A 25,661-nucleotide genomic window follows, 5' to 3' on the forward strand; every position below is an offset into this window, starting at 1 on the left:
CACATACTCGGCTGCCTCCATTTTCTGGTGATCTTGGACCTTCACAGAATGTCATGGGACACTCTAGAGGACTTTGCCACTTCAACTTCTTTTCCCAGCCCTGTATTTTAAGCTCCAGGAACAATAAGCTACTTACAGCTCCCTGCACACTCCAACCCATCTCATACTCCTGTGTATCCTCTCCCGCAAAGCCTATCCAAACTCTGAGTTCAGGCCTCTTCTCCAAGAAGTTGGCCTCTGACCCCTCTGGGTACCTCCTCTGCACTCTTTTGTTACTACAATCATGTAGGGAAATTATCTGCTTCTGTCTGTGCCTCCTATAACAGGACTCCACATTACCCTTAAAGGCAAGGAAGGCACCATCACTGTATGCCAGTGTATCACATCACTGTACGCACATGCTTAGCTGTTCCATATTTGTAGGATATACTGGCTGAAAAGCATCTGTGGTTTTCTGGATTCCAAGGCCTTTAGAATTTGGCAACGGATATAACTAAAACACATGCAAATCATGACAGCACCAACATTTAAAACATTACACTGCTGCTTGGGAACTGAAGTATCCCCAAATAATTAAAAAGTACATGTTGAGGGGTGATACAGAGTTTATTGAATTAGATTTTTCTATTTACAATTGAGATCACATCTACATACTATTTTGCTAGTCTACATGGGTACATTAAATCCTAACGAGTTTAGACTTACAATGAATGGGCTCAATCATACAAAAACACACACACACTCACACTAATTGTTTTAAAACAGTAGTGCATACATTATACTCCTCCTATAAAGCCAGCTTTGATTAAAAACTGCTAGTTTCAAAGATCAGTCTGATTTTGAAGATGAACCAAGAGACACACTGTATGATTCTAAAATCTATTTTAGCAATTTTATACATTTGCTATCTTATTGGACTACAGTATATGTTTTTTAAAAGGACACTGACGAGGGGCACCATCTGGTGTTAACTTTAACCGCAGCTGGTTTCCTCCCCCTCCCCCCAAAAACTTTTGGCCTGAGTTCTCCATCATGAAGACTGAAAGGGCCCAGTGATACTCTGGCAGCAGCCCCATTACTGCATGGAGGTAACAGAAGCAGGCCCAGGCCCTCCTTTGATTCTCCCACACTATGCAACCTGCAAATGGTTCTGAAATTAGAACATATACTGCCAGACTTAAAAACTTAGGGACATGGAGAGTCAGCTAGACTAGAGGAAAAGAAAATCGTAGGTGGGTAGGGAAGTAGGTGGGCACATGAAGAGCCAAGCTGCTTTGTCCGACACCTGTGTGCTTTAACTAAATGAACTCAGGCCGCCAATGCAGTCGACCTGCTCAATTCACCTTCCAAATCAGAATAACAAGACTAAAAAGCTCAGGCTTGCGTGTTCTACTATGCATAAGTTCCGCCGGTGATGAGGAGCTCATAAGCAGGATCTCTACTCCTTCTGCACAACACGATGCACGCGCATAACATGCCCAGCAGCTGTGGGAAAAAAACAACAGGAGAAAAAAGAAGGCTGAAGACCCTCTCATAGCAAGTGTGTATTTCTTGGTTGGCAATGGAGCTGTTTCAAGGTTCCGCAGTAACAATAGGAACAGAAACAATTTGTAAGGAAAGCATGATCTTTTTAGGAACCAACTGCAAAATTATGTTTTTTATTTTATTTAGATTAATCTGAACTTGGGACACATGTAACTGGCTAGTGGCTACCATACTGGACAACAAAGGTCTAGGGAGTGGAAAGACCAAGGCTATGTGGATCAAGGAAACTTACTGGTGGTCTTTTTAGGCATCTGGATTTGGGGACGCAGACTTTATTAACAATCCACAAAATTCAGTACATGAATAGCCCAAAAGCCCTATGGTGGAAAACTAATCTCGATGCCAAAATATTGGTTTGAAGGGTTTTGTCTCTTTCATAATTATTTACTATTTTTGAAATCCCGATTTGGCTCTATGGTACTACACACACATTACTTTTTAAAGGTCACTCTTCTTTCATCATTTTATTTTAATAAGTCCTAATCCTTCTGTGGCAGCAAACTGGAATTGTAATAAAGTCATGCCACGTTATTTTGAATAAGCAAGAGGATTAAAATGGATTAAAGAGAAAACGAGTCTAGAATTTTGACCTGACTTCTTACAAAATATAAATCGTAACCAAAGAGCTAAATAAGAGTAAGTTAATTTGCTGTTCTAACTTTTCATTGGCAGTGAAAGGTCTCGGTTACTGGATTTTAAAAGGCAAGGCTTTCTGTACAAATGGGGTTAATCAATTTCAACAAAATGTACTGGATCCATAAACACATTCTCAAAGTCTGAAGTGGAAGATTACTAATGAGACACAAAACACAGAGAGTAAGGATGTCCTCAGTCTGAATTCTCCCTGGTATAAAAGTCACACACTCCAATTTCTGCCCTCAATTAACCCACATTCTTTCTACCCATTCAGGATATATATTTGCTGCTTAAACCCATCAGTTTCATTATATCAATATTTGCTAAGTGCAATAATAGCACAAAGCACCTTGAAGACATTCTAAAAGTGGATATTATTAAAATTCAGTAAATATCTTTAGCCAGTTCTGGACATGTTTTGTATCTAATTCTTAAAGAAATACATTTCCATTCACTGTACATCATCAAAATATTCTTAGAACAGCTATAAAATCAAACACAATTATGTTCCCAGGGAATGTTAAACTGAGCAATAAAAATGCTAAGCTCAGAAAATACTGATTTTCTGGAAAAAAAAACAATCTCTCTTCCCATCCCACTTCCCTCAGATTCCTTTCAGTTGGTTAACTTCTACTGAAGGAGTCAGCATTCTCAAATGGTCTGAAATAAGCATCATTTCTTTTCCTGACTTTTATTTCAATTAAGTCAACTTGTACTGATTTTAAAACAACTAAAAAAGCTTGATAAAACCTACTCATGCTTGGGAATGAGTCTGTTTACGAACATTAAGCTCTACACATTAACTTCTTACAGTCCAAACCTCATCACTTAAGTACTACAGGCTCACTTCCAAAGCTCTGCTATACAGAAATTTCACTGATTATTAAAATTTTCCAACAACAGACTTCGAAATATTTTAACTCCAGAGTTATTTCTTGCAATAAAAATTTCCCCTGCAATATTCAAGTCATGACAGCTAATCTGCACTTAGTCTAAATATAACACCAAGCAACTGCAAAAAATGATTGCTAAAGAGAGAGGCAAGTGGTGATTAAAAAAAAAAACAAAAAACAACTGCCAAGGATTAAATGTTCTAGAATATACTGTGTAGGGGGCATTATGGGAAAATAGGTATTGTTATACAAGGTTTTGGAACTGCACACTGGAAACAACCTTTTCTAAGAAAAATGTGGAAATAAACCTATCAAAAAGCCACGGCCTCCTCAACTTCATAGCTACAAAGTTTTGCTACAGACTTTGTACAAGCATACAGAGGTTATCCACTACTTGCATTTCTATAATAGCAAGACTTATATAAATGCCCATTAATGTAAATTAAATTATAAAGTATGTCCCCCAAATGGAATACTATGCAGCCACAGTGAGACACAAGAAGGAACCAGAGGTTATATACCATATGGTTCCATTTATATATTGAAACGACAAAATTTTAGAAATGGAGAACAGATCAGTGCTTGCCAGGGTATGGGGGGAGGAGGAACAGGATGGAGGCAGGTGCAGTTAGTTATAAAATGGTACTAGGTGGAATCAGTGTAGTGGTAGAACTGTTGAGTATCTTGATCGTGGTGGTGGATACAGGAACCAGGTCATAAAACTACACAGAACAGAATATACACAAATAGAAATGAAAAATCTGTATAAAATTGGTGGATTATATCAGTGCCAATACCCTAGTTGTGATACAGTATAGTTTTGCAAGGTACCACTAAGGGAAACTGGACAAAGCACACAAGGACTGAGGGAGGCTTACATTTTTCTAAATTTATATCATCTGAAAAGAATTCTATCAAATGGGTAAACTTACCACTTCTAAAAAAAGTTAACAATTAAGATTTAATTTCATCTAAAATAAAAACAAAACCAAACCTAGTCCTTCAAGAATTAGCTTCCCAAGCCTCAGTTTAAATTTTCTAAAGAAGAATTACTTCAAATACTTCTTTAAAAGTGTGTCAGAATCAAGCCAGGGTCCTGGGATCAAGCCCTACATCATGCTCCCTTGCTTGAAGCACAAGAGATCACTGATCTTTGAGTTGTTTTTGCCTTTGATCAGGTTTTCCACACCGAGGACACCAATCTAAATCAGATTCTGAGTATCAAAAGTTGAGAAAACTTACAGGTACTCTTTTAAAAAAGAAAACATATTAGGGAAAACTCACTATTTCAACTCTATGTTTTTTTTCCCCCTTAAAATCAAAGTTTTTAAATTTTCAAAACCACTAGGTTTTGAGTCTGTGAAAGTTCTGAATCCTTGACTGAGTTTTGCTGAACTGAACACATCAAATCTTTATCAGCCGTTACCTAAAATCAGGGTGATTTAAGTATAAAATGCGTATGAGAAGGCATACATAAGTTAAGAGACTAGTTAAAATATTTATTAGCCCTCACTGAAAAATACTTAATGAAGCAGTATCTGCCTGGTTAATAAGCGTAACTAGATGAGGGACATAGCTAAAGTAACGATTTTCATTGGTCTTCATGCTGCATATTTCATGATCACAAGCACCTTACAGTTTCAAAGCTTTTTTGTCACATGATAGTATGTGCTGATTTAGTAACACAACTAAAATCATTAAGAACGCACAGACCAGGATTTCCCTTGGGAAAAAAAACCTCCCTTATGTTTCATTATTTTTAGCTAAATGAATGTGTTTGCTCAGACAATCAAAATATGAAATAACATGCCTGCTGATCAACCTATTACTAGCCTGAGCCGCAAAGTAAATGCTTAGAAGGGCAGAGACCATAGCAAATAAAGAGCTAGGCTTTTTAATGAATCATTTCAGAGCTGTTTGAATACCAGCAAAGTAAACAATCACCTTTTTGCTATTTTAAAAGGCATTTCCCATCAAATACACTAGCTTTTGTTCAAATATACAGAGAGCAGGAAACCCAAGCAACTTAAACTAGCAATTACATTGGTTTTATCTAACAATTAAAAGATACCTACACTTTCTTAAAATAGATTCTCTAGGCTTAAAGCATATTTCAAGAACTACCAAAAGAACACTCTGAGAACTAGATCTGACACAAAGGATTCTCAATCATTTCAAACAATTGGCTGTTCCTCAGTTTAAGATTCCTCTGATATAATCCCTAAGATATACTGTATACACCTGAGAAACTAGCAATGTAGTTTCAACAAGCAGAAAAATAGCTATCTTTCTTCTTTGTTTTCAGGTAAAGGATAAGGATGTGGGGGGCTGGTGGGAGAGGGAGGAAGGAGTAAAGTGAGAAGTAATTTAACAGTCACCAGCTACTTTGAGCATGCCATTATCAGGTGGGAAAAAGACTGTAGGAGTTGGTAAAACAAGCCCCTTCGGCTACCCATTTGCAGAGGTGCCAAGTGATGACGTGGGCTCCTTGATGGCTGTCAGTTTGAAAAAACTAAGTCCACAAATACAGAAGAGGTTAGAACCTCAGTTTTCACTTGGTCTTTTCTTCTATAAAGCAAAGAAAGTGTTTCTACTAGTTTAAGAGACTAGTGCTGTAGTCAGTTCTTGCTTTACATACATGGACATACAAAACCCTTGAGGACAGAAAAGCAAGCAGAAGAAATAGTACAAAAAGAAAGCAAGCTTTCTATTTTCAAAGTGAAATAAAGCAGTAAAATTTTAAAAAATTCTGTTAAGTTCTATTGAAATACCTTCCAAGAATACACTGGGACTGGGAATAGTATGTATTTTGAAGAGGCCACTCATTAATCAAGTCAAGAAAATAAAGCAAAGCCCCCTCAGACACACTCCCCACATCCAGATCTCTGGTTTCTTAGAACCATTTTGGGTCTAGATTTAGAGACAGGAAATGGAAGATGTTGGAAACTGGTGGCCTATTCCTCAATCACTTCCAAGTTATCTATATACACCAAGTTTTAATAGCATTTAATGGTTAAAACCATTCATGGCTGACATTAGAGAATCAGCACACTCTGATAACAACTCCTTGGCTAGCTGCACTTACCTGAATAGCTGCAAATGCCAGTGCTGCCCAGATAACATGCATCATGATTTCTTGTAGCTTCTTCACAACTAGTGCTTCGCATCCCTGAAACACACAGTCATCCTCATTAGAAGTCTTTTTTAAAAGTGAAAGCTGCAAGGTCGAATATTACTACTTAGTGGTGGAAATGGAAATAATAGAAACTCAAAGAAGGAGAGACAATGCATTTAAAAAGAATTTACAATAACATAAAACAACATTACAGACAAGCAAAAGAGCACAGAAAAGATGTTCTAGGTAAAGACAATTCACAGAGAAAAACAGGCTATCAAGCTAGATTCAAGTCTTAGCCAAGAAACCAAATTTACCTCGGCATAGAGGTCGGAGGGGTGGGCCAGACTGCCATTACAGCTGCTGGCCGTCTCTCTGCAGCAGCTCAGCGGGACACTCTGGTTTTTAGTTTCTTTGAACCAGTCTGTATTTTCCCAGTCTGAATAGTTGTGAATTCCACAACAGTGCAGCTAGTGGGGAAGAGAACAGAAATATCAGTCCTCACAAGACACACATAACTATGTTGAACTTTATAGTTCTGCGCACTGCAGAGCTTTAATCTACTCTAGACCAAGGAGGTCCAATACAACTTGCTGTAATGATTGAAATGTTCTGTGTCTGCATGTTCAACATGTTAGCCACTAGCCACTTGAGGCTACTGAGCACTTAAAATGTGGCTATGATGACTAAGGAACTGAATTTTAAATTTTAGCTTAAATAGCCACATACGACTAGTAATTTTAGAACCTCCACATGAAAAGCACATAACCCACAAGAGGTAATTTATAGCTAAGAAAAATCTTCAGATCTTACATGTTAAAAATCTGGTTCTGAATTAAATATTATTTCCAATGACAACGTGCTTCAAATATTTTCTCTGAAATGTCTGGGATTTGCTTTAAGATAATCTAGCAAAGCCATGTGGAGTCAAGGTGAAATAAGACTGACAAAAACTAACAATTTGGGGGTAGGTTTATGGGTACTATACTATTCTACCTTCATGTACTTCAAATTGTCCTTCCACACCGCCCCCCGCCCCTGGCCCCACACTATCTTTCCTGGTCTTGCTTTCTAAATGTATATGAAAAACCTCTTACCACCTCTGAAGTCCCTCGAGGCATCCACCTTTCCTATTGACCATACCCTTCTTCAGTTATCACCTTCCTAATTATTTATTTATTTTTTGGTAAAAAGTCAAATTCTTCTTATCTAGTTTTGATTAGGTGATAGTGGAAAAAACTTTTCAAGGGTAAAAGTAAAAATATTAGACACATCATGAAGCTAACCATGACTATGAAAATACATGTCTAATTTACATAGTAATAGAGTTTAAGATTGACCCAACAATAACTGGCCTTCAAAAAGAAATTCACCTCAAGAGAGCTCACCTGTCTTTGTACATAATCAATAGCCCGGCTAGCAGCATCGGGGTTGGTTCCATTGTAGGTCTTATATACTTTCTGAATGCTGCGATCAACCTCATTTTCCACCTGAATCAAAATAAAGAACTCAGTCCCTTAATAATACTGGTAAAATTAACATTTGTCAAGGCTCCAGCTAAAGTACCCAACTAACATGTATGGCAAGTTGCCAGATAGCTCTGTGAATTTCTCATTAGAAACAAAAATTTTTCCCTTCCTGTCTCCACAGAAATTCAGATGAAAATTCAGACATATTACAACACAGATTAAAACCATCCAAAGAGAAGATTGTGTGCAAGATGGCAGATTAACAATCTATTCAAGAGGGACAAAGCACCTGAACCCTGAGACAGATACTGTAAATTATAAATGAACTGCCTTCCATTTCAAATAAACTTTTAGTGGGCTGGACTTGCTCATTTTCCTTTCCAAAGGGAGGTAAAAATAAAAGAACTTTAAGCCCCCCCTCCCCTTTGGAACAAATACCAACAAGCTTTCCATTTTATTTATTCAATGTTTAGATTTGGTTAAATATGCAAAAGTAATCAGCAAGTTAAAAAAAAAAAAAATCAGTCCCTAACAGTGGCCTTTTATGAAAAAAGTGCAGTTCAATGTGTGAATGAGGAGACAGGAAATAAACTTAACTTATTGCTGTCAATCACTAAAGTGGCAAGAAAAGTGTCATTTAGTAAAATTTGCTTGTACCAGATTCTCCATACCCTTCTAAGATGATGAGACCTACTTAGTAATTATACCAGTTATGTGATAAAACTATAAAGTTGATAACCAGTAAGGGTATAATCCGATGCATTCCTTTTTGGGGGCACAGCTGCCCTGGTGCCTTATGTATCAATGGTCTGAATATTAAACTGGCATATTATGCCTTTGATTTAAAACTGTAAATTACATTAGGAATACTTCTACATCTTTATCATAGCTTTAAAGTTATACTCTAATTAATTAATGTAGATAGCAAAAACGGGCAACATAGAAACATATGTGAAAGAAAAGAGGAAGTGACTAAGAAAGAGGAAAGGGACAAGAAGGGAGTGGCTGGCAATGGCTCCCTTGGTGTTCAAGTTGGAGGACCCCTTGCCCCTCCAGATGGGCATAGATGGTAGGATCTCAACTAACAATTATCTTTTTCTAAGTCCAGAACCAAGGCATTTTTTTTAAAGAGGCAAAGGAAAATGAAGTCCTCATTAGTTCTTTGAAAGTCCTTTAGTTCTTCTAAAACAGAAAGCAGAAAACTTGTATGTCGTCCTCTCATACATGGCATTTATGAGCTAAGGAAATCTGACCAAACTTCTCAGCTGACCAACTATTCATCTGCAGCTCATACTGAGGTAAAGAAAGTTAAATACTCACAAATTAGAACAGCAGAACACTTTGTTATATAAATAAGACCAGATGCCTTGACAATTTTTTTTATTCAATCCATCACCCAATTCATCTACAGCCACTGCTGGACAGTCAAAGATGACTGCCTCACCCTAAAGGAATTCGGAGTCCCCAGACTAGATCTTTTGAAGATACACTGTAGCAGAATCCAACAAGGGGAAAAGAGAGGAAACTATCTTGTTCAGAAATCACTTCCTTGTTGGTTTAATGCTTCTATTATCCTGCCTCAAATGAGGAAAGTGAATTATGATCAGATATTACAACAGCCTCTAATTTAAGCTCCAGAAGGATTTTACAAAGGGCTGTAACATCTCCCCCATGTGGAATAGTCACTAGGCTGTGCCTATAAAGTTTAGTTAACGGTTAGCTGGAAATTCTTCATGAACAAATCAACCACATGAAATAGCCTGAGGTTAAAAGTGGGCCTGGATGAATCAAATTTTAAAATGAATCCTTCCTTCAACAGACAGCTGAAATGTAATGTAGCTGATAACTGAAAATTCTCTAGCATATCTTGGGTTGAGAATATATGAGACAGTAGGAAAACCCTTTGGTTGATCTCTATCCTTTGAGTTCCAGAGATTTATGTCATAAATTAATTTATACATACAAAACCCCTGTGTTGTTCAAAGGTCAACTGGGTGAGCTGGGTATATATATGGGTACCCATATACATATATTTGTCAAATATAGTTTGAAATCCAAGCAGCCCATCTATGATTTTGACAAAGTTCTAAAACCATTCCTAACAAATATTTGTGGAATAAAGGACCTAATCATGACCTAAATTGACTTTCACATACTCTCTCAATCCAAAGACTATCTTGTGCTTTTCATTATTATCTCACATGTAAAAATCAGTGGCAAAGGCAGTTATACCATATTTAACAAATGGAGAAGCCTCCCATAGTAAGGAGTACTTGGTTGGTAAACTGAGAAAGTCCATAAAAACCATGGGCTTTTAAAAAAGTAAACATTTTCATTTAGCTTAAAGCACAGAAATGTATACTTCACACTGATCTCATGATGCAAGCCTGTCTTGTCTTTGCATAAGATTCACTGATTAGAACACTTTATCATTTGTTCTGCACAAATCACATCCTTAATATATTGACAGTGACTTCCAGTTCTTTAAACTGTTGAAACATTGCAATAAAATCAAAGTGTAGAATCTATTAAATATTAATAAATTTCCCCTAAAGCTATACAGTGATCATACCCATATCTGATTTGATCAAAAAGGTTTTAGTGACCACTTGTTTTTACCAAGTTTCTTCAAATTGTCCAATTTTCTTTCTTTCTTTCTTCTTATTTTAAGATGTATTTAACAGAGAGAGAGATCACAAGCAGGAAGAGAGGCAGGCAGAGAGAGAGGGGGAAGCAGACTCCCCGCTGAGCAGAGAGCCTGACATGGGGCTCGATCCCAGGACCCTGAGACCACAACCCGAGCTGAAGGCAGAGGCTTAACCCACTGAGCCACCCAGGCACCCCCAATTTTCTTTTATGTGTACTTATTTTTTCATAAAAATGTAGTATCTAATTAACTACATAATTACACTAACAACTACTCGGGAGTACACTTGCATCAGGCCTGATAGCTCACAGCCAGTCCTGGTTCCTTCCCCATGTTCTCTCACAGAACCTTCCTCTAACAGAATCCATGTACACTGAATTCCACTTTTGCATGTGCTTCTTACAAGACCCCAAATTACAGAGCACACAATACATTATAGAAAAAAATTACTGTGGTAGAAAAATACATAAAAACTGAAGTAAGTTAAGCTTTCAGGAGACTTCCGGAGATCAGAAACCACATTTAAACATAATCTTAGATGCCTACATAGGTATCTTCAGTGGAAAGAAGTGTTCAGAAAGAGCCTGAAATGTTGCAGTATTCTTTTTTTAAAAAGAGTTCCTTTTACTTACTTATTAGAGAAAGAGCAGAGAGAAAGAGCGCACAAGCAGGGGGAGGGGCAGAGGGAGAGAGAAGCAGGCTCCCCGTTGAACAGAGAGCCTGAGGTGGGACTCAATACCAGGATCTTGGGATAATGACCTGAGCCAAAGGCAGACACTTAATGACTGGGCCACCCAAGCACCCCTGCTGCAGTATTTTTTTTTTTTTTTTTTTTTTTTTTGCAGTATTCTTAAACATAAAACAAAAGCTCAGTTCTCTGGTATGTATTCTTTATTAAGCCAGAAAACTGGACTTGCATTTACTAAACGCATTTTGTTTTCTTACACACACACACACACACACACACACACAAAATGAAGGCAAAACTGACATCTAACATTATATTAGTTTCAGCATGGTTTAAACTTTTTATATGGCAAAATGATCACCATAAGTCTAATTAATTCTTTCACCATATGTAAGATTTCTTTATTTTGATAAAAGAACTTTTAAGATCTACTCCCTTAGGGGTGCCTGGTTGGTTCAGTGGGTTAAAGCCTCTGCCTTCGGCTCAGGTCATGATCCCACAGTCCTGGGATCAAGCCCCACATGGGGCTCTCAGCTCACTGGGGAGCCTACTTCCCTTCCTCTCTTTCTGCCTGCCTCTCTGCCTACTTGTGACCTCTGTCTGTCAAATAAATAAATAAAATCTTAAAAAAAAAAAAAATCTACTCCCTTAGCAACTTTCAGACATGCCTTACAGTATTACTGACTTTAGTTGCCATGCTGTACATTATATTCCCATGACTGACTTACCTTTATAACTGGAAGTTTGTACCTTTTGTCCCTTCACCCATTTTACCCAACCTCCCACAAATGGCAACCACCAATCTGTTCTCTGTGCAATTTCCAATGAACTTTAGATATTTAAAGCAGTGACTAAACTGAAGTAAGGCAAAAGAACATGTTTATTCTGATAAAATGAATTTGTTCTATTTTACTTGAAATACTTAAGCTGCCTTTTAAAACATATGAGTTACAGTAGACAACATACCTTTGCTCTGTAAACGTATCCCAAAACCACTACAACAACTTCTGTGACAAAAACCAAGAGTAGGATGATGACAAACTGTAAGGAAGAAAACAGTGTCAAAGTTAAATACAAACTGCTCTAAATAGTCTTGATATAAAACCAGTTACCTGAGATAACTGCTAGAAGACAAGTGCTAATTCTGTTTCAATCGTAAGAGCCAAAGAGTCTATGGAGTTTCATGCTCGATTCAAGCCAGTAATACAAACAAAATATTCCCACATACCATGATGACACACACAGTCAGTAAAGTGCTGACTTACCGTGGCAAGTCCACAGCGGCTTTCTCGGATAGTGGCGCAGCAGCCAATTAGGCCAATAATGAAAAGCAGGGCTCCTACAGCTATGATCACTACTGCAGGGATGAGAGTATATACATCTTCAAAGAAGTGGTCATAGTCATCATAAGTGATAAAGACATAGGCTCCCACATAGCATAAAATTCCAGCTGCCCCCTGTAGAAAACAAGATCAGAGCACTGGTAAAAATCTTTAAACTCTGTTAGTAAAGTGTTCCTACTATTTCTTAGTAGGTTATTATTTAATGAGATTTGCCATCACTTAAAAAAAATTTTTTATTAACATATAATGTATTATTTGCCCCAGGGGTACAGGTCTATGAATCGCCAGGCTTACACATTTCACAGCACTCACCATAGCACATACCCTCCCCAATGTTCATAACCCAGCCACCCTGTCCCTACCTCCCCAACCCCCAGTAACCCTCAGTTTGTCTCCTGAGATTAAGAGTCTCTTATGGTTTGTTTCCCTCCCTATCCCATCTTGTTCCATTTTTTCCTTCCCTAACCCCGACCATCACTTTTAAATCTACTCATACACTTTTTTTTTTTTTTTTTTTACAGTGACGCTGAAAAACTATTACTCATTAGTAAGAACACTTCCTTACTAAAGTTGAAAAGTTTCCCAAATGCTGCCTTCTTTTCAATAACTGATGGTTTGGTTAAGATCAAGAAACCATGAATCCAATAAATATTGTCAAAAACAAACTCTCCGGGGCACCTGGGTGGCTCACTGGGTTAAGCCTCTGCCTTCAGCTCAGGTCATGATCCCAGGGTCCTGGGATCAAGCCCTTCATCTGGCTCTCTGCTCAGCAGGGAGCCTGCTTCCCCCTTTCTCTCTGCCTGCCTCTCTGCCTACTTGTGATCTCTCTCTCTCTGTGTCAAGTAAACAAACAAAATCTTTAAAAAACAAACAAACAAACAAACAAACTCTACCGTCCCCAAACACACAGGCTTATATGCAACTCAATTACAGGTCTACCACAGATCAGTGATGGGGTGGTGGGTATGCCTTTGCTCACTGTAGTTGCCCTCAATGAATGAAAAAAATTATGTACAAGTTATGTACAAGTGGCATAGCCAGGATTTGAATCCAGGCAATCTAACTCCAAAATCTGCACTTCTAACCTTTATCCACCTACTTGGAAAAAGAAAATACAATAATAGTTAGTAACCTGAATCTCCGTTTTCAAAAAACTTACTGCCCTAAGACTGCAATAGTAAAGCCAGAAGGCTCAGTTAAGTAAAGAACTTTGCAAACCCTTCAATTTATTCTTTTATTTTTTTTAGAGCCTTTTTTTTAAAAAGATTTATTTATTTATTTATTTGACAGAGATCATAGGTAGGCAGAGAGGCAGGCAGAGAGAAAGGAGGAAGCAGGCTCCCTGCTGAGCAGGACCCTGGGATCATGACCTGAGCTGAAGGCAGAGGCTTAACCCACTGAGCCACCCAGGCGCCCCCAATTTATTCTTTGGAATGGTACTTCTCAAACTCTAAAGTTAACAGGAATCACGTGAGGACCTTATTAAACTGCAGACTCTGATTCAGTAGTTCTGCGGTTGGGGCCTGAGACTCAGCATTTCCAAATTCCCAGATGATGCTGATGCTGCTGGTTCTTGCACTACACTTTGGAAAACAAGGCTTCCTACAGGGAAAGTGAGTGCAGAAAGTCACAGAATAGAGATCTATCTTATTTTGCCTCTGCTCCAGACACCATTCTCCAACTACAGTTTTATATGCATTCTCCTCTCCTCTATCATTGTCATTTTGTTATCATTTTGTACCTGCTCAATGCTGACAGCTTAATGCCACGTGTTTATATGTGAATGATCAAATGCAGTGTGAGGCTAAGTGTTAAAACACTTAGTGTAATGACTTATCATTTGTAGAACACTTTGAGACTTTCACAGGAAAAGAATGGTTTCACTGTCCTTTAAAATTTAACACATAAATCATTAATCTCCAAACTAGAAAACAACCTCCACAATGATATTAGAAATATCATTAACTCTTTCAACCTAAACACGCAGTTTTTTTTCCTCCAGTCTATGGGACACATTTAGTTTGGGCAAACCAGATCAAGACATGAGCTTGGTTAAAATCAGAACGAGGCAAAATAAGGCCCATGATGAACAAAGCTGCTGCTCCCTGCTCCTCACCTCAGATTCCATTAGCCTACATATACCCTAAGAGAAAACTGCTACACCCAAATGTACACATATTCTTTCGTTTCTTTACCTCTCTGCTGTACTCGTTAGAATGCCCTATCCACACCTGCCTGAGGACTCCTTTTTGTCTATTAAGATGCAGGTTCTTGGCCTTTTCAGGCTGGAATAGGTGCCCTTTATGCACTCCCACATCACCTGGCTCTAACAGAGTATTTATTACAACTGTTGCAACTTAAATGTCTCAGTGCACACATGCAGACACACAACTGCAGTAACCATACATGTCTCAACACACCTTTAGGGCACAAATTTTGCCCATCTGTCTTTTAGCCCCATATCACCACCCAGCACCTAGAACGGTGTCTGGCACAATCAAAATTTATTGAGTATAATTCATCTCATCCTTTCCCTTGAAATTGCACACCCCCCTTTTCTATCATAAGATTTAGTTTTTGGTTTTTTCTCTTCGGTCTAATTTTATAGTTTTTAGTTCACTATTCAAACATGATTTGGCAACTTAATCTGCTTTACTAAATTCCTGATGGTCATCACATCCAGAATAGATTTTTAGTTTATAAATGCTGAACTGATAGCAACCATGCCTGTTCAAAAGTTCTCAGAGTTCACTGACATACTTACTTAGGGGGTATATTATTATGGGATGAAGGCAAGCCTAGGAAAGGGAAAAGAAGAAAAACAGCTTAAGAGTTTGGGTGCATTATTACAGAAGGACATGGGCTACTTAACATTCTTACCAAAGAAAACCTTTCTATCTTTTATTTTTTAGATTTATTTATTAACTGAGAGGCACAGAGCGCATCCACATGCACTTACGAGCAGTGGGAAGCAGAGTGAGAGAATCTCAAGCAGACTCCCTGCCGAGTAGGGACTCAGGGCTCAATCTCACCCCCAAGATCATGAGCTGAGATGAAATCAAGAGTAGGATGCTCAAATGACTGAGCCACTCAGGCACCCCAATACTATTATTATTATTATTTTTTACTATATATGCGTGTGATAAACACACACATGTATGTACACATACATATTTTGCTAAAGTAAATATCTTCAGTCCTCAACTGAATTAGAATCCTAAATATGAATCAATCAAATTTTGTCCAGTTTGTCTTCATTAATCATCTTTCATTCCTTCGGATTCTTAGCTTTTCTTACTCTAAAAGGTAATTTTTATTTTTTAGAAAGCTTAATTAAAATAAATTTGAGCTTCTGATAAATGAAATTTTAGCCTACAGAAATCTGAATGAAAACAAGATAAAACTGGAAGAGATATGTATTCAATTAATCTGAAGCATAGATACTAAAGTACTTGCATTTTAAATACAAAATGATGAGCCTTTTACCTAAAGAGACTCACAATTAAAGAGACTCACAATTAGTGTTCCTTGGGAATGGGCCAAGGGAAATACTTCCAGTGCGGCCACCCTTTACCCAGACTTGAAGCACTCAACTGAAAGTGAGACTCTGAGGAAGCAGGAAAACCAACCAACAGCAGATATGACCAAACATGTAACAAATGCAATGGAAGGCTAGCAGGAGATGCCATCTGTAAGGCTGCCTATTTTTTTCGAATTGACTTGAGAGCAGTATCTTTTCCAAGGCTGCAAACTAGTCAACAGCCAATTCACACAGCAGAGTTGAGAACATAATAGAACTCTGTTTTGAACACATAGTGGGAAACAACTTAGTAGTTGCACAAAGCAGAACACTGATTGCTGGTGAGTATATAAATCAAATGGCTCGTAACAGCTTTGTTTCCTAAATTGAAGACAACTTCAAAATTTTCTTTTGATATCTGTATACAGTGTTTATATTTTAAGTTGCATAATAAGCAACTTATGAAATGACATCAGTATCTTTGAAAATAGGGAGTAGGTATCCGAACAATAGCTGAAGGCCTAAAACAATATACAACTTCTTCAATGATTCTAACCACCAGTATGAAAAACAAAGGTAGAGCTGTATGGCATACAGAGAGGAAGTTATAAATAATTCCTAACTAGTATGCAGAGTCGTCACACAGATGTTTAATATAAGAATTACGGCTATAAGAAAGGCTAAAAGGTAAGCTGGGTTAAATCCTGCTTTTGAAGGGTCATGATGGGATTGGGATCTATCAAAGGATCTGAGCTTTGCCAACAAAGCAGCTGCAGAGGGGGAGGTGCCACAGAAGAGATGAAATGCAGAACTTGGAAGAAACTGCACTGCACTGCTTTAGTCACTGCTGAAAAAAATCTGAGCCTCGAAGGAGGATTTGTGCCAGGACAGTATACTAAAAATATTCATCCTTTTTCCAAAGACATGAAGGGAAATTTAAAGGAAAGGCTGAGGGCTGAAACTATCAAAAGAATAATTTTTTTAAAACTATCCTTCCTTATCTTTTAAAAAACTCATGCCCTAAATTAAGCCACAGAATTTCAAAATTATAGGAGAGAGAGTGTTTTTCCATACCAAGCTGTTCTCTAAAAACTAAAGCTATCTTGCTATCAAATTTTGGAAGCAGAATTCCAGAAGTATGATATTCATTTTATCCTTTTACCCTTCTACTACATACACACAAATGTAAAGTCTCTTTAAAGTAAAACATTTCATTCTTACTTAAGATTGCTTGTTCTATAGTTTAGAAACTATAAGCTATATAAAACTATAGTAGGGTTTTTTTTGCTTTGTTCTATTTTTCAAAACTTCTGTGAAAGAAGTAGCTGATAAAATGCTGAAATCCAAAAAACTACTAAATTCTTTCAGAAGAAGAAGGAATATGAAACAAAAGGGGGCACATTATGCACAGTGCAACTTGGTGAGGGAATGTGGCACTATCAGCCTTATTAAAAGCTAGGGAATAAAAGAGCTCTGTTGTGAAAAGTGTACCTATATGGAAGTTTAGAAATGTGATGGTGAAGGCATCCCATAGAACATTCTGGTGAAGATAAAGCAAAGAATAGAAGTGATTTTCTTACACTGGTATAGTCATTGATTCATGTCCAGAACTGGCAAGAATCTCAAGACAGTGTACAGCTGAGGGACCATGTGAGATCATTCAGCAAAAATCACAATGTTTGACAAGTTCTTATCCACCTGTGTGAACTGCTCCTTCAGACTAATTTTTGCCTCAAAGAATCAATTGGTAAAATAAAAGTGACTGGAATATTGGGAGAAAAAACAATCAAGAAAAGGCAAGGTGAAAAACACTGTGTACTCTGGACTTTTTAAGAAAGCAGATTTCAAAAAGAAAGCAGAGCGTTAAAAAACAAGTAGAAATCCATCTTATGTACAACTTTTAACATTTAATTCAGTTTCCTGTACACTAAAAGAAAGAGAGAGAGAGGAAAGAAAGAAAGAACGAAGGAACGAGCAGGCCAAGCTATATTCAAAGATGTGTGAGGGTACAGAGAAATGAACCCTCAGGCTGGAGTAGAGATTAATACAGAATAATCTTTTTGGAAAGCAATCTGGCAACACATACTAGCCTCAGTATTTATGATTTCACACCTATTAATTGCACTTCTAGGAATCTATCCTTACGAAAATAAGTCAGATGGAAACAAAGAATTTGTATGGAAGGTATGTTTATCAAAATGTTATAATATTGCAACAAAATTATAGCAAAACAAAAGAAAAAACCCTGGCATCCAGAGGTATACTTGGCATTAAAGCTTTTAAATATTTTGTTAAAGCATAAGTAATAATAATAACTAATAATGTAATGTGCTAAGGGGAAAACATACATCACATATGGACATTAAAAAACAGTAAATTTTGTCTCTGCATGTGGAATTATGGTGATATTAGTTTGTTTTCTTAAAAAGCAAATACATAATTTGCATAATGAGAAAAGTAAGATATTTATATATTTTTTAAAGATTTTACTTATTTATCTGTCAGAGACAGAGCACAAGCAGGGGAAGCAGCAGGCAGAGGGAGGAGCAGACTCCCTGCTGAAACAAGGAGCCTAATGTGGGACTTGATCCCAGCACCCTGAGATCATGGACTGAGCTGAAGACAGACGCTTAACCAACTGAGCCACCCAGGCATCCCAAAATATTTAAAATTATATCTGAAATTCAGACTTTGTTGTTCTCTCACAAATAAATTCCTGTATCTGTCCTTAACCACCAACATAAAACAGGCATCTCTTCCACCCTAAATACTTTAGGCACCTCTGCCAATCTCCTCTGCTTATCACTTTTCTCTGGTCTACCTGCCTTTGACTCATCTTCAGATGTTGTCTGATTATCTAACACAATTCCGATTCTTTCAGTACACATTATCCTTCCATCCTACCCCCATCACCACATAAACATCACCTTTCAAGGAGACAAAGTAAAAAAAAAAAAATGAAAAAATTCCTACTTAGGGTTGCAAGGTTTTGACAATAAGCCACTTCTGCCATCATTATCTGTATCACTGCATTACTGTCATCATTCTTAAAGAAGAAATATCTTAATCTTTTTGCACCGCTATTATTTTGATGATATGCCAGAGGTCATGTTCCTCAATTCTGTCCTCTTTTCATTTTCTGTATTCCGTTTTTTGCCATTGTTTATCTAGTTTAACAAAGTTGTTCACCTAATCCAATTTATAGCTACCAGCTGAAAGACCCAAAGTTTGGGTGGTAATGAAATTGGAGATGAAATAATTACCAGAGCCAGATTATTTTAACAGCATGGAAACTGGCTATTTTCAGACTGTAGGGCTCCAAGGGTCATCTGAGAAGCATGGAATTTAAACATGCATTTTCTTCCTGAGACCTTCTGTCCCCACAATCTACTCTGACTATAGAAAGAATCAGTTATTACTATAGGAGCCTGAGATGCATAAACTTTATAGTTTGTCCATATTAGGTGAGTATTTAATCAGTAATCTACTTAATCAGTAGAAACAACAATGTAAATACAATATCTTGGCATTTACTATATACCACCTTTAGTAAATTAAAAACAAATTTATAAACACAAGTAATTTTTCTCATCACCTGATTCTACCAAATTATTAAGGCAGGGGAAGGAGAAGACATAAAGGAAGACTTGAGACTGCCCATAAGATTTACTTGAAGGGAGAGAGGGAGGAAGGTACACCTAGAAATTAAATTCAATAAAGTATTAGAAGAATTTGCCTATCTGCTCCCTCACCCCATGGGCTGTTAGAAAACAGGGACCGTCTTTTTGGTTTTTGTACTTCTTAGAAACAAGTAAAGCACAGATATTCAACAAGCATTTATGAGTGAATGATTCTTAGGGTATACCTGTCTGGTGCAAGTGTAAATTTTATGGAATATGTTTTCTGCAAAAATCCTAGAATGAACTGGATCTTATGGAACAAAATCCATGAAAATATTTTAATGCATGATAAATATTCTAAAAAGCTAAGAAACAACCTATTCCTTAAATTCCAACTAAAGAGAACACACCTGCATTTGGTCATCTGACTGATTCCAAGTTCCCAATGAACTTGAGTCCTAATGACTGAGTTCTTTCAGTCAATAATTACTCAGAGCCACAAGGCACTTGATCAGTGGACAGATGACTCTAAATGAATTAAGACTGGAAACATTCAATTTCTTAACGGCCAAACACAAGGTGAGAAATAGGTCTCCTGTTATGTACCATGACTAGCTTACTGTCAAAGTTAGCTTTTCTTTTGGTGATATAAAAAAAAACAATAATGGGGGGAAAAATCTGTTAGCTGAAGGTGACACAGTCTTTGTCAGAGCAGTCATTCATGATGATAGAAATATGGGAAACAGAGAAGCAAATTCCAGTATGTCTGATGAAAGTTCCAGTTTAAAAGTATCACATCCCCAACCCAAATGCATAAGAAGTGCTGGAAAACACAAAATATGTATAAGGAGATTTCTGACAAGAAGTTTTCCTTGAAATATTTCATTATAAATTTTTTTTAAACAAAAGCAGGAATGTATAGTTAAATCTTCTTTTGGTAATTTACCAAAAGAAAATATACCAAGTATATTTTTACCATTAGATGTACAGGCTGTTCCTGCTTTAAATGCCTTCATCACCCCAAATCACCCCAAATCAGCTCCTCCTTATACTCCAGATTACATTTCACCTCTTCAGGGAAGACTTCTTTGCCAACCTAAAGCAGCCATTAACTCATTCACTCTGTGATATTACCATGTTTTAATTGTCTGCATAATCACATCAGTATCTGATATTTTTCTTGCTTATTTTTGCTTGCTCCCCTAAAAAGAAAGTTCTGTAAGAGTAAGAGTAAAATCTTCACTGTCTCTTCCATCATTTTATCAATAACAAAAGCTCAAACTAAATGCTCAAGTATCTGTGCTATATTTAACAAAGGAACTTTCCTTAATTATATATATTGAGATGGAAGTATGATGTGAAGCTTTTCTTAAAAAGATAAATCTTAAAGGTTACATATGGCTTTCAAATATGATTTGTATGTATAGGGGACTACATATAAGTGAATGATGATTAGTGAAGGTGCCACATTCTGAAGTTACTTAAAAAGGCACTTAAAAAGTGTCTCACCTTCGTGTCGTACTTCCTACTCCATAGATGTTTTAGCATTACTATTGCCTCTCACACAAATGAAAAAGTCCAAACAGATATGACACATTATATATTCTACAAACATGGACAAAGTTTTGTCTTGCAGTCCCTATAATGTCCAAGACACATATCAGCAAAATAAATACAAGCCAACTGGCTTTTTCTTACAGGGTAGAAAAAGTAAAGCCAATTTGTGTAATGTGGAACTTGACTGAATACTCAACCAATTTCCCAGAAAAAAACTTGAAAATTAAAAAATACTGATTTAAACTTATTTTAGATGAGTCCTCCTCTGGGTCAGATCAAATGACCCAGTGAATTAAGAATCCTTTCTGACCTTGGTACAAAGGTGCAGTTTATAGAAGAGGCATTAGTTCTCCTTGAAATATTTCATTATAAATTGAAGACGATTCCATTAGTCTTCAGCATTCAGTCATGTCCTCAAACACTCCAGTCTTCCATAAATTATCATGGCCTAGCACTAATACACTTACATGTAAAAAACAGAAATTCAAGTTGTACACCTGATTTCACTTGTCCAAAATTATCTTTCAAGTTACAGGCCCTAACATTCTGGAATTTGGTAAGGAACTCTCTAGTTCCATGAGGACAGCCTTCAGGATTTTAGTAACAATTGTTCCCCCTTTTAGTTTGTGCCTTTCCACAGTTAATCTTCTTAGACTGCACAGTCCAAAAGGATACAGACCAAGTCAATATTAACAATTTCAACTGTCAGGCCATTTAGCGCCAAGCCTAGGTATTTCAGGTACATATCTAGTTCCACAGCTCATTGAACAAACTGTCAACTAAAACAGGATTATCAAGATATTAAAAGGTACAGTTTATTTTTTTTTTAAGATTTTATTTATTTATTTGACAGAGCGAGAGATCATAAGTAGGCAGAGAGACTGGCGGAGGGCTGGGGGAGGGGGAGGAAGCAGGCCCCTACAGAGCAGAGAGCCTGATGCAGGCCTTGATTCAGGACCCAGGACCTGATCATGACCTAAGGCAGAGGCTTAACCCACTGAGCCACCCAGGCACCCTTAAAAGGAATAGTTTAAAGATCTTGCCAAAGCAATTAATCCACACTCAGCCATTATCCACAAAAGCCATTACCATCTGATAGTGAAAAGGCGGTGCTACAGAACTATAAAGTCTTTAAAAAGTTGCCCAAGGGAACCTAGGTAAACTTTTGATATACTCTATGCAGGGAATGTTTATTCTTCCGTGTGTATGTGTGTGTGTGTGTGTGGTGTGTGTTAAGGCATTAAAAGGAGGGAGGGGCTGCTATTTAAGAATACACTTAGGGGTGCCTGGGTGGCTCAGTGGGTTAAAGCCTCTGCCTTCCGCTCAGGTCCTGGGATCGAGCACCACATTGGGCTCTCTGCTCGGCAGGGAGCCTGCTTCTCCCTCTCTCTCTCTGCCTGCCTCTCTGCCTACTTGTGATCTGTCAGTCAAATGAATAAATTTTTAAAAACCTTAAAAAAAAAAAAAGAACACTTATTAGGGGCGTCTGCATGGCTCAGTCATTAAGCATCTGCCTTTGGCCCAGGTCACGATCCCAGGGTCCTGGGATCGAGCCCCACATCAGACTCCCTGCTCATTGGGAAGCCTGCTTCTTCCTCTCCCACTCCCCCTGCTTATGTTCCCTCTCTCGCTGGGTCTCCCTGTCAAAACGAATAAATAAAACCTTAAAAAAAAAAAAAAAAAGAATACACTTATTAGAACTGAAGAATGCATTACAAATTCTCAGAACCAGTTAACATCTGTTGTATGTACTTCCTCGTAATGACCTAATTTTTTAAACTGACAAGTCAGTGTACTTTAAATGATGGTACAGGCTCTAACCTTAGTTAAATCCTGTACCAGGTTTAGAGAAAGTGACTCTAACCTGGCTAATGAGTTCCTTCCCCCTTCCAAATCTTTTAAAAGATTTGCTCTAATATCACGGGCTCCAGAGTATAAGACAACCTGGGTTTGAACAGACTCTGCCACACCTTGGGTGTGCAACTTCACCTCAGTAAACCTTAATGCCCTCATTTGTAAAATATGCATAAGAATATTTACTGCCAGATGGGGTTACTGTAAGAACAGCACTGTAAATTGCTCAGCACAATGCCTGGGTGTAATAAGTACTCAAATGTTAGTTATTACCAACATCATCAGATTCCAACAATCTGTCCTTAAACCAATCCTTTAGTGGGAGACACATCTAATACTGTTTCCTCATTAGTTACGTTCCACTAATCCTGCTCTAAGCCACAATCTCCCCCTTGCATGTCTGCTTAACTTATCACAGCTCACAAAAGCTTTACTATCCTACTAACCTAGAAAAATGATATTTTTACTACACAGTATGACTTTAGTCTTGGCAATAACCCACTCTGAAATGCACAACTGAAATTCAATCTAACCTTTCTTTACAGAAGTACCAGTAGTACATATACGTACACCATTTCTAAAGATTCATGAGCAATCACTTAGAATTAACGGATATTTCAGAGTAAATGAAAATTTAATTATCTTTTAATGGTTTTAAAGATTTATTTGTTTGAGAGAGAAAATGCTCGGAACTGGGAGGGAGAGAGGGAGAGAATCCCAAGCAGACGCCCCACGAGTGAGAGCTGGGCTGAGCTCAGGGCTCAATCTTGGGACCCTGAGATCATGACCTGAGCCAAATCAAGAGTCGGATGCTTAACCAAATGAGCCACCCAATCGCCCCCCCAAAATTTAAAGAAAATGGTTCCTGTATTTTAAATATTGTGTTACATTAACAACAATTCCAGTCCATGAGACTGAAGAGTCTAGAACTCACTTGATAGTCTGTTTTTCAGAATCAAATAGCTATGCCCATAAAAATCCCAAGAAACTGTAAAGGGTACAAAACCAAGTCTCTGCCTAAGTACCGTACTATCTAATAGAGTGTCTCTCACTTGAAGATCCCTGAAGAATTCTTTTACCTTTTAAAAAGGTTTGTAACTCAAACTACAGTGTGAGAAACACTGCTCTAATTAGAAGAGGTCATAGAAACCCCAATGTCACCTGGGTGACTTTGAACAGGTACTAGCAGGACCCTTTCCATCACACCATAAATAACCTAAAAGACTCCATGGCAATATTTTTGTGTAGTGCCTTATTATATATAATTACCTTTTTATGCTACAGCAGACAGAACATGAAAAGTTTCATCCTCTGTTGAGGTGGGGGCATGTAAGAAGGCAAGGATTCTTTCCAAATGAGGTGTGTGTGTGAGAAATTGCTGAATGGGGGCATACAAAAGTATGGGAAGTGGGAATGTTCAAGAAGTGTCTGGGGACTGGACAGCAAGTGTTTAAGAGCATGACCAGTCATGAAGAAGGAAAGGTGACTGAAGACTTCTGCTGCAATACCAAGAGGAGGTTGAACCTTATTGTATTGCTGACGATTTTTTCTGGGGGGGAGGGGTTGTTTTGTTTTGTTTTTTTTTTAATAAAATGATGTGAGGGAAGAAATGCTTAATTTATCAGGGTGCAAGGTCCAAATGGACTAGAGGGTGGAGAGTGATAGGAACAACACCGGTTACTACAAAAGTTCCTGGCGAGATAAGAACCTAAACTGCCATGAAGTGATTATAAACGCCCCTTTCTTTGGGGGCGTGTCCAAAAAACCCCCATAAGCCACCTTTTGCTGAAAGTGAACTCACTGCTTTCAAAGTCTTTTGACATCCGAATCCTATGTAACCAGGGCTTATGATCACCGGTTACTCACGCCCAGTGACCAAAACAAATATACCGATTTTCTTGGGCAAAGAATAATCTGGCTTATCAAGTAGAAACCTTTCAGTTTTCTGGGCGGGTAACTAGCTAAGCAGTTCTCTACACACAAAGAGCAGTAAGTCAAAATCCCTCAGCCCTGAATCGCTAGCGTCCCCGCGGAGCAGCACGTTTGCTCACACGCCTCGGGACTGCCACTGGAGCTACGGGGGCTCCGGGCCCTGACAAAGAAGCAGAGCCTGACCCGTTGGGGAGTATCCTATTTCGAGCCTGAGGTCCTGAAAGAATCTGCAGTGAGAGCCCGCCATGGAGCAGGATGGTCCAGGGGGAGGGCCGCAGCCTCACAGCCCGGAGCCCCTGGCGGGGAGCCAGCGGGCCGGAGACCGGAGCCCCAGGCGCGGAGGCCGCCGGAAGCCCCTGAGAGCTCCCTTCTCCGCCCTCCGTCCCAGCCCGAGAGGAAGCCTCCGCCGCCGGGCCCCGTCGTCCGCAAGCTCGTTACCGCTGCCTCCCCAGCGCCGGGCCCGTCGAGCGCCTCAGTAGAGGCCTCCCCTGGGCCGCGCCGCCGGCCCCTCGCCCTTCCCCGCCCGTCGGCCCCGCTCACCCAGAAGATGAGGTTGAGAAACACCAGCACGGTCTTGGAGGAGGTGATGCCGCACTGGCCCATGGTGCCGGCGGCCCGCGGGGGCCCTGCTCGGCGAGCGGGATGCGCTCACCGAGCGCGGCGGCAATGGCGGCGCCTCTCCACTGGTAAATGCCCGGCCTGCGCTGCGCTCACCGCAGCCCCCGGTGCCGTCGCGCAGCCCCGGCCCCAGCAAGCACCTCGCTTCTTCGCGCAGCCGCCGCAGATCCCCAGGCTCCCCGCGCCGCTCCCTGGCAACCGAGTCCCGCCCCCGCCAGCTTCAG

The 25,661-nt window shown here is 38.7% G+C and overlaps 1 protein-coding gene across 1 annotated transcript; it reads right to left on the reverse strand.

Annotated features, from left to right (window-relative positions):
• Nucleotides 1-705: 705 nt before the first annotated feature.
• Nucleotides 706-25,626, reverse strand: TSPAN3 (tetraspanin 3). The gene is made up of 7 exons (XM_032342358.1): nt 25,360-25,626; nt 12,259-12,450; nt 11,960-12,034; nt 7,578-7,679; nt 6,507-6,659; nt 6,160-6,243; nt 706-1,485 (listed from the first exon to the last, which is right to left on the reverse strand). Exons 1-7 carry the CDS (start codon nt 25,420-25,422, stop codon nt 1,393-1,395), a joined length of 762 nt encoding a protein of 253 aa, XP_032198249.1. The 5' UTR covers nt 25,423-25,626; the 3' UTR covers nt 706-1,392.
• Between the last annotated feature and the right edge of the window lie 35 nt (nt 25,627-25,661).

The sequence above is a fragment of the Mustela erminea genome, chromosome 5, assembly GCF_009829155.1.
Source record: "Mustela erminea isolate mMusErm1 chromosome 5, mMusErm1.Pri, whole genome shotgun sequence".
Lineage (NCBI taxonomy): Eukaryota > Metazoa > Chordata > Mammalia > Carnivora > Mustelidae > Mustela > Mustela erminea.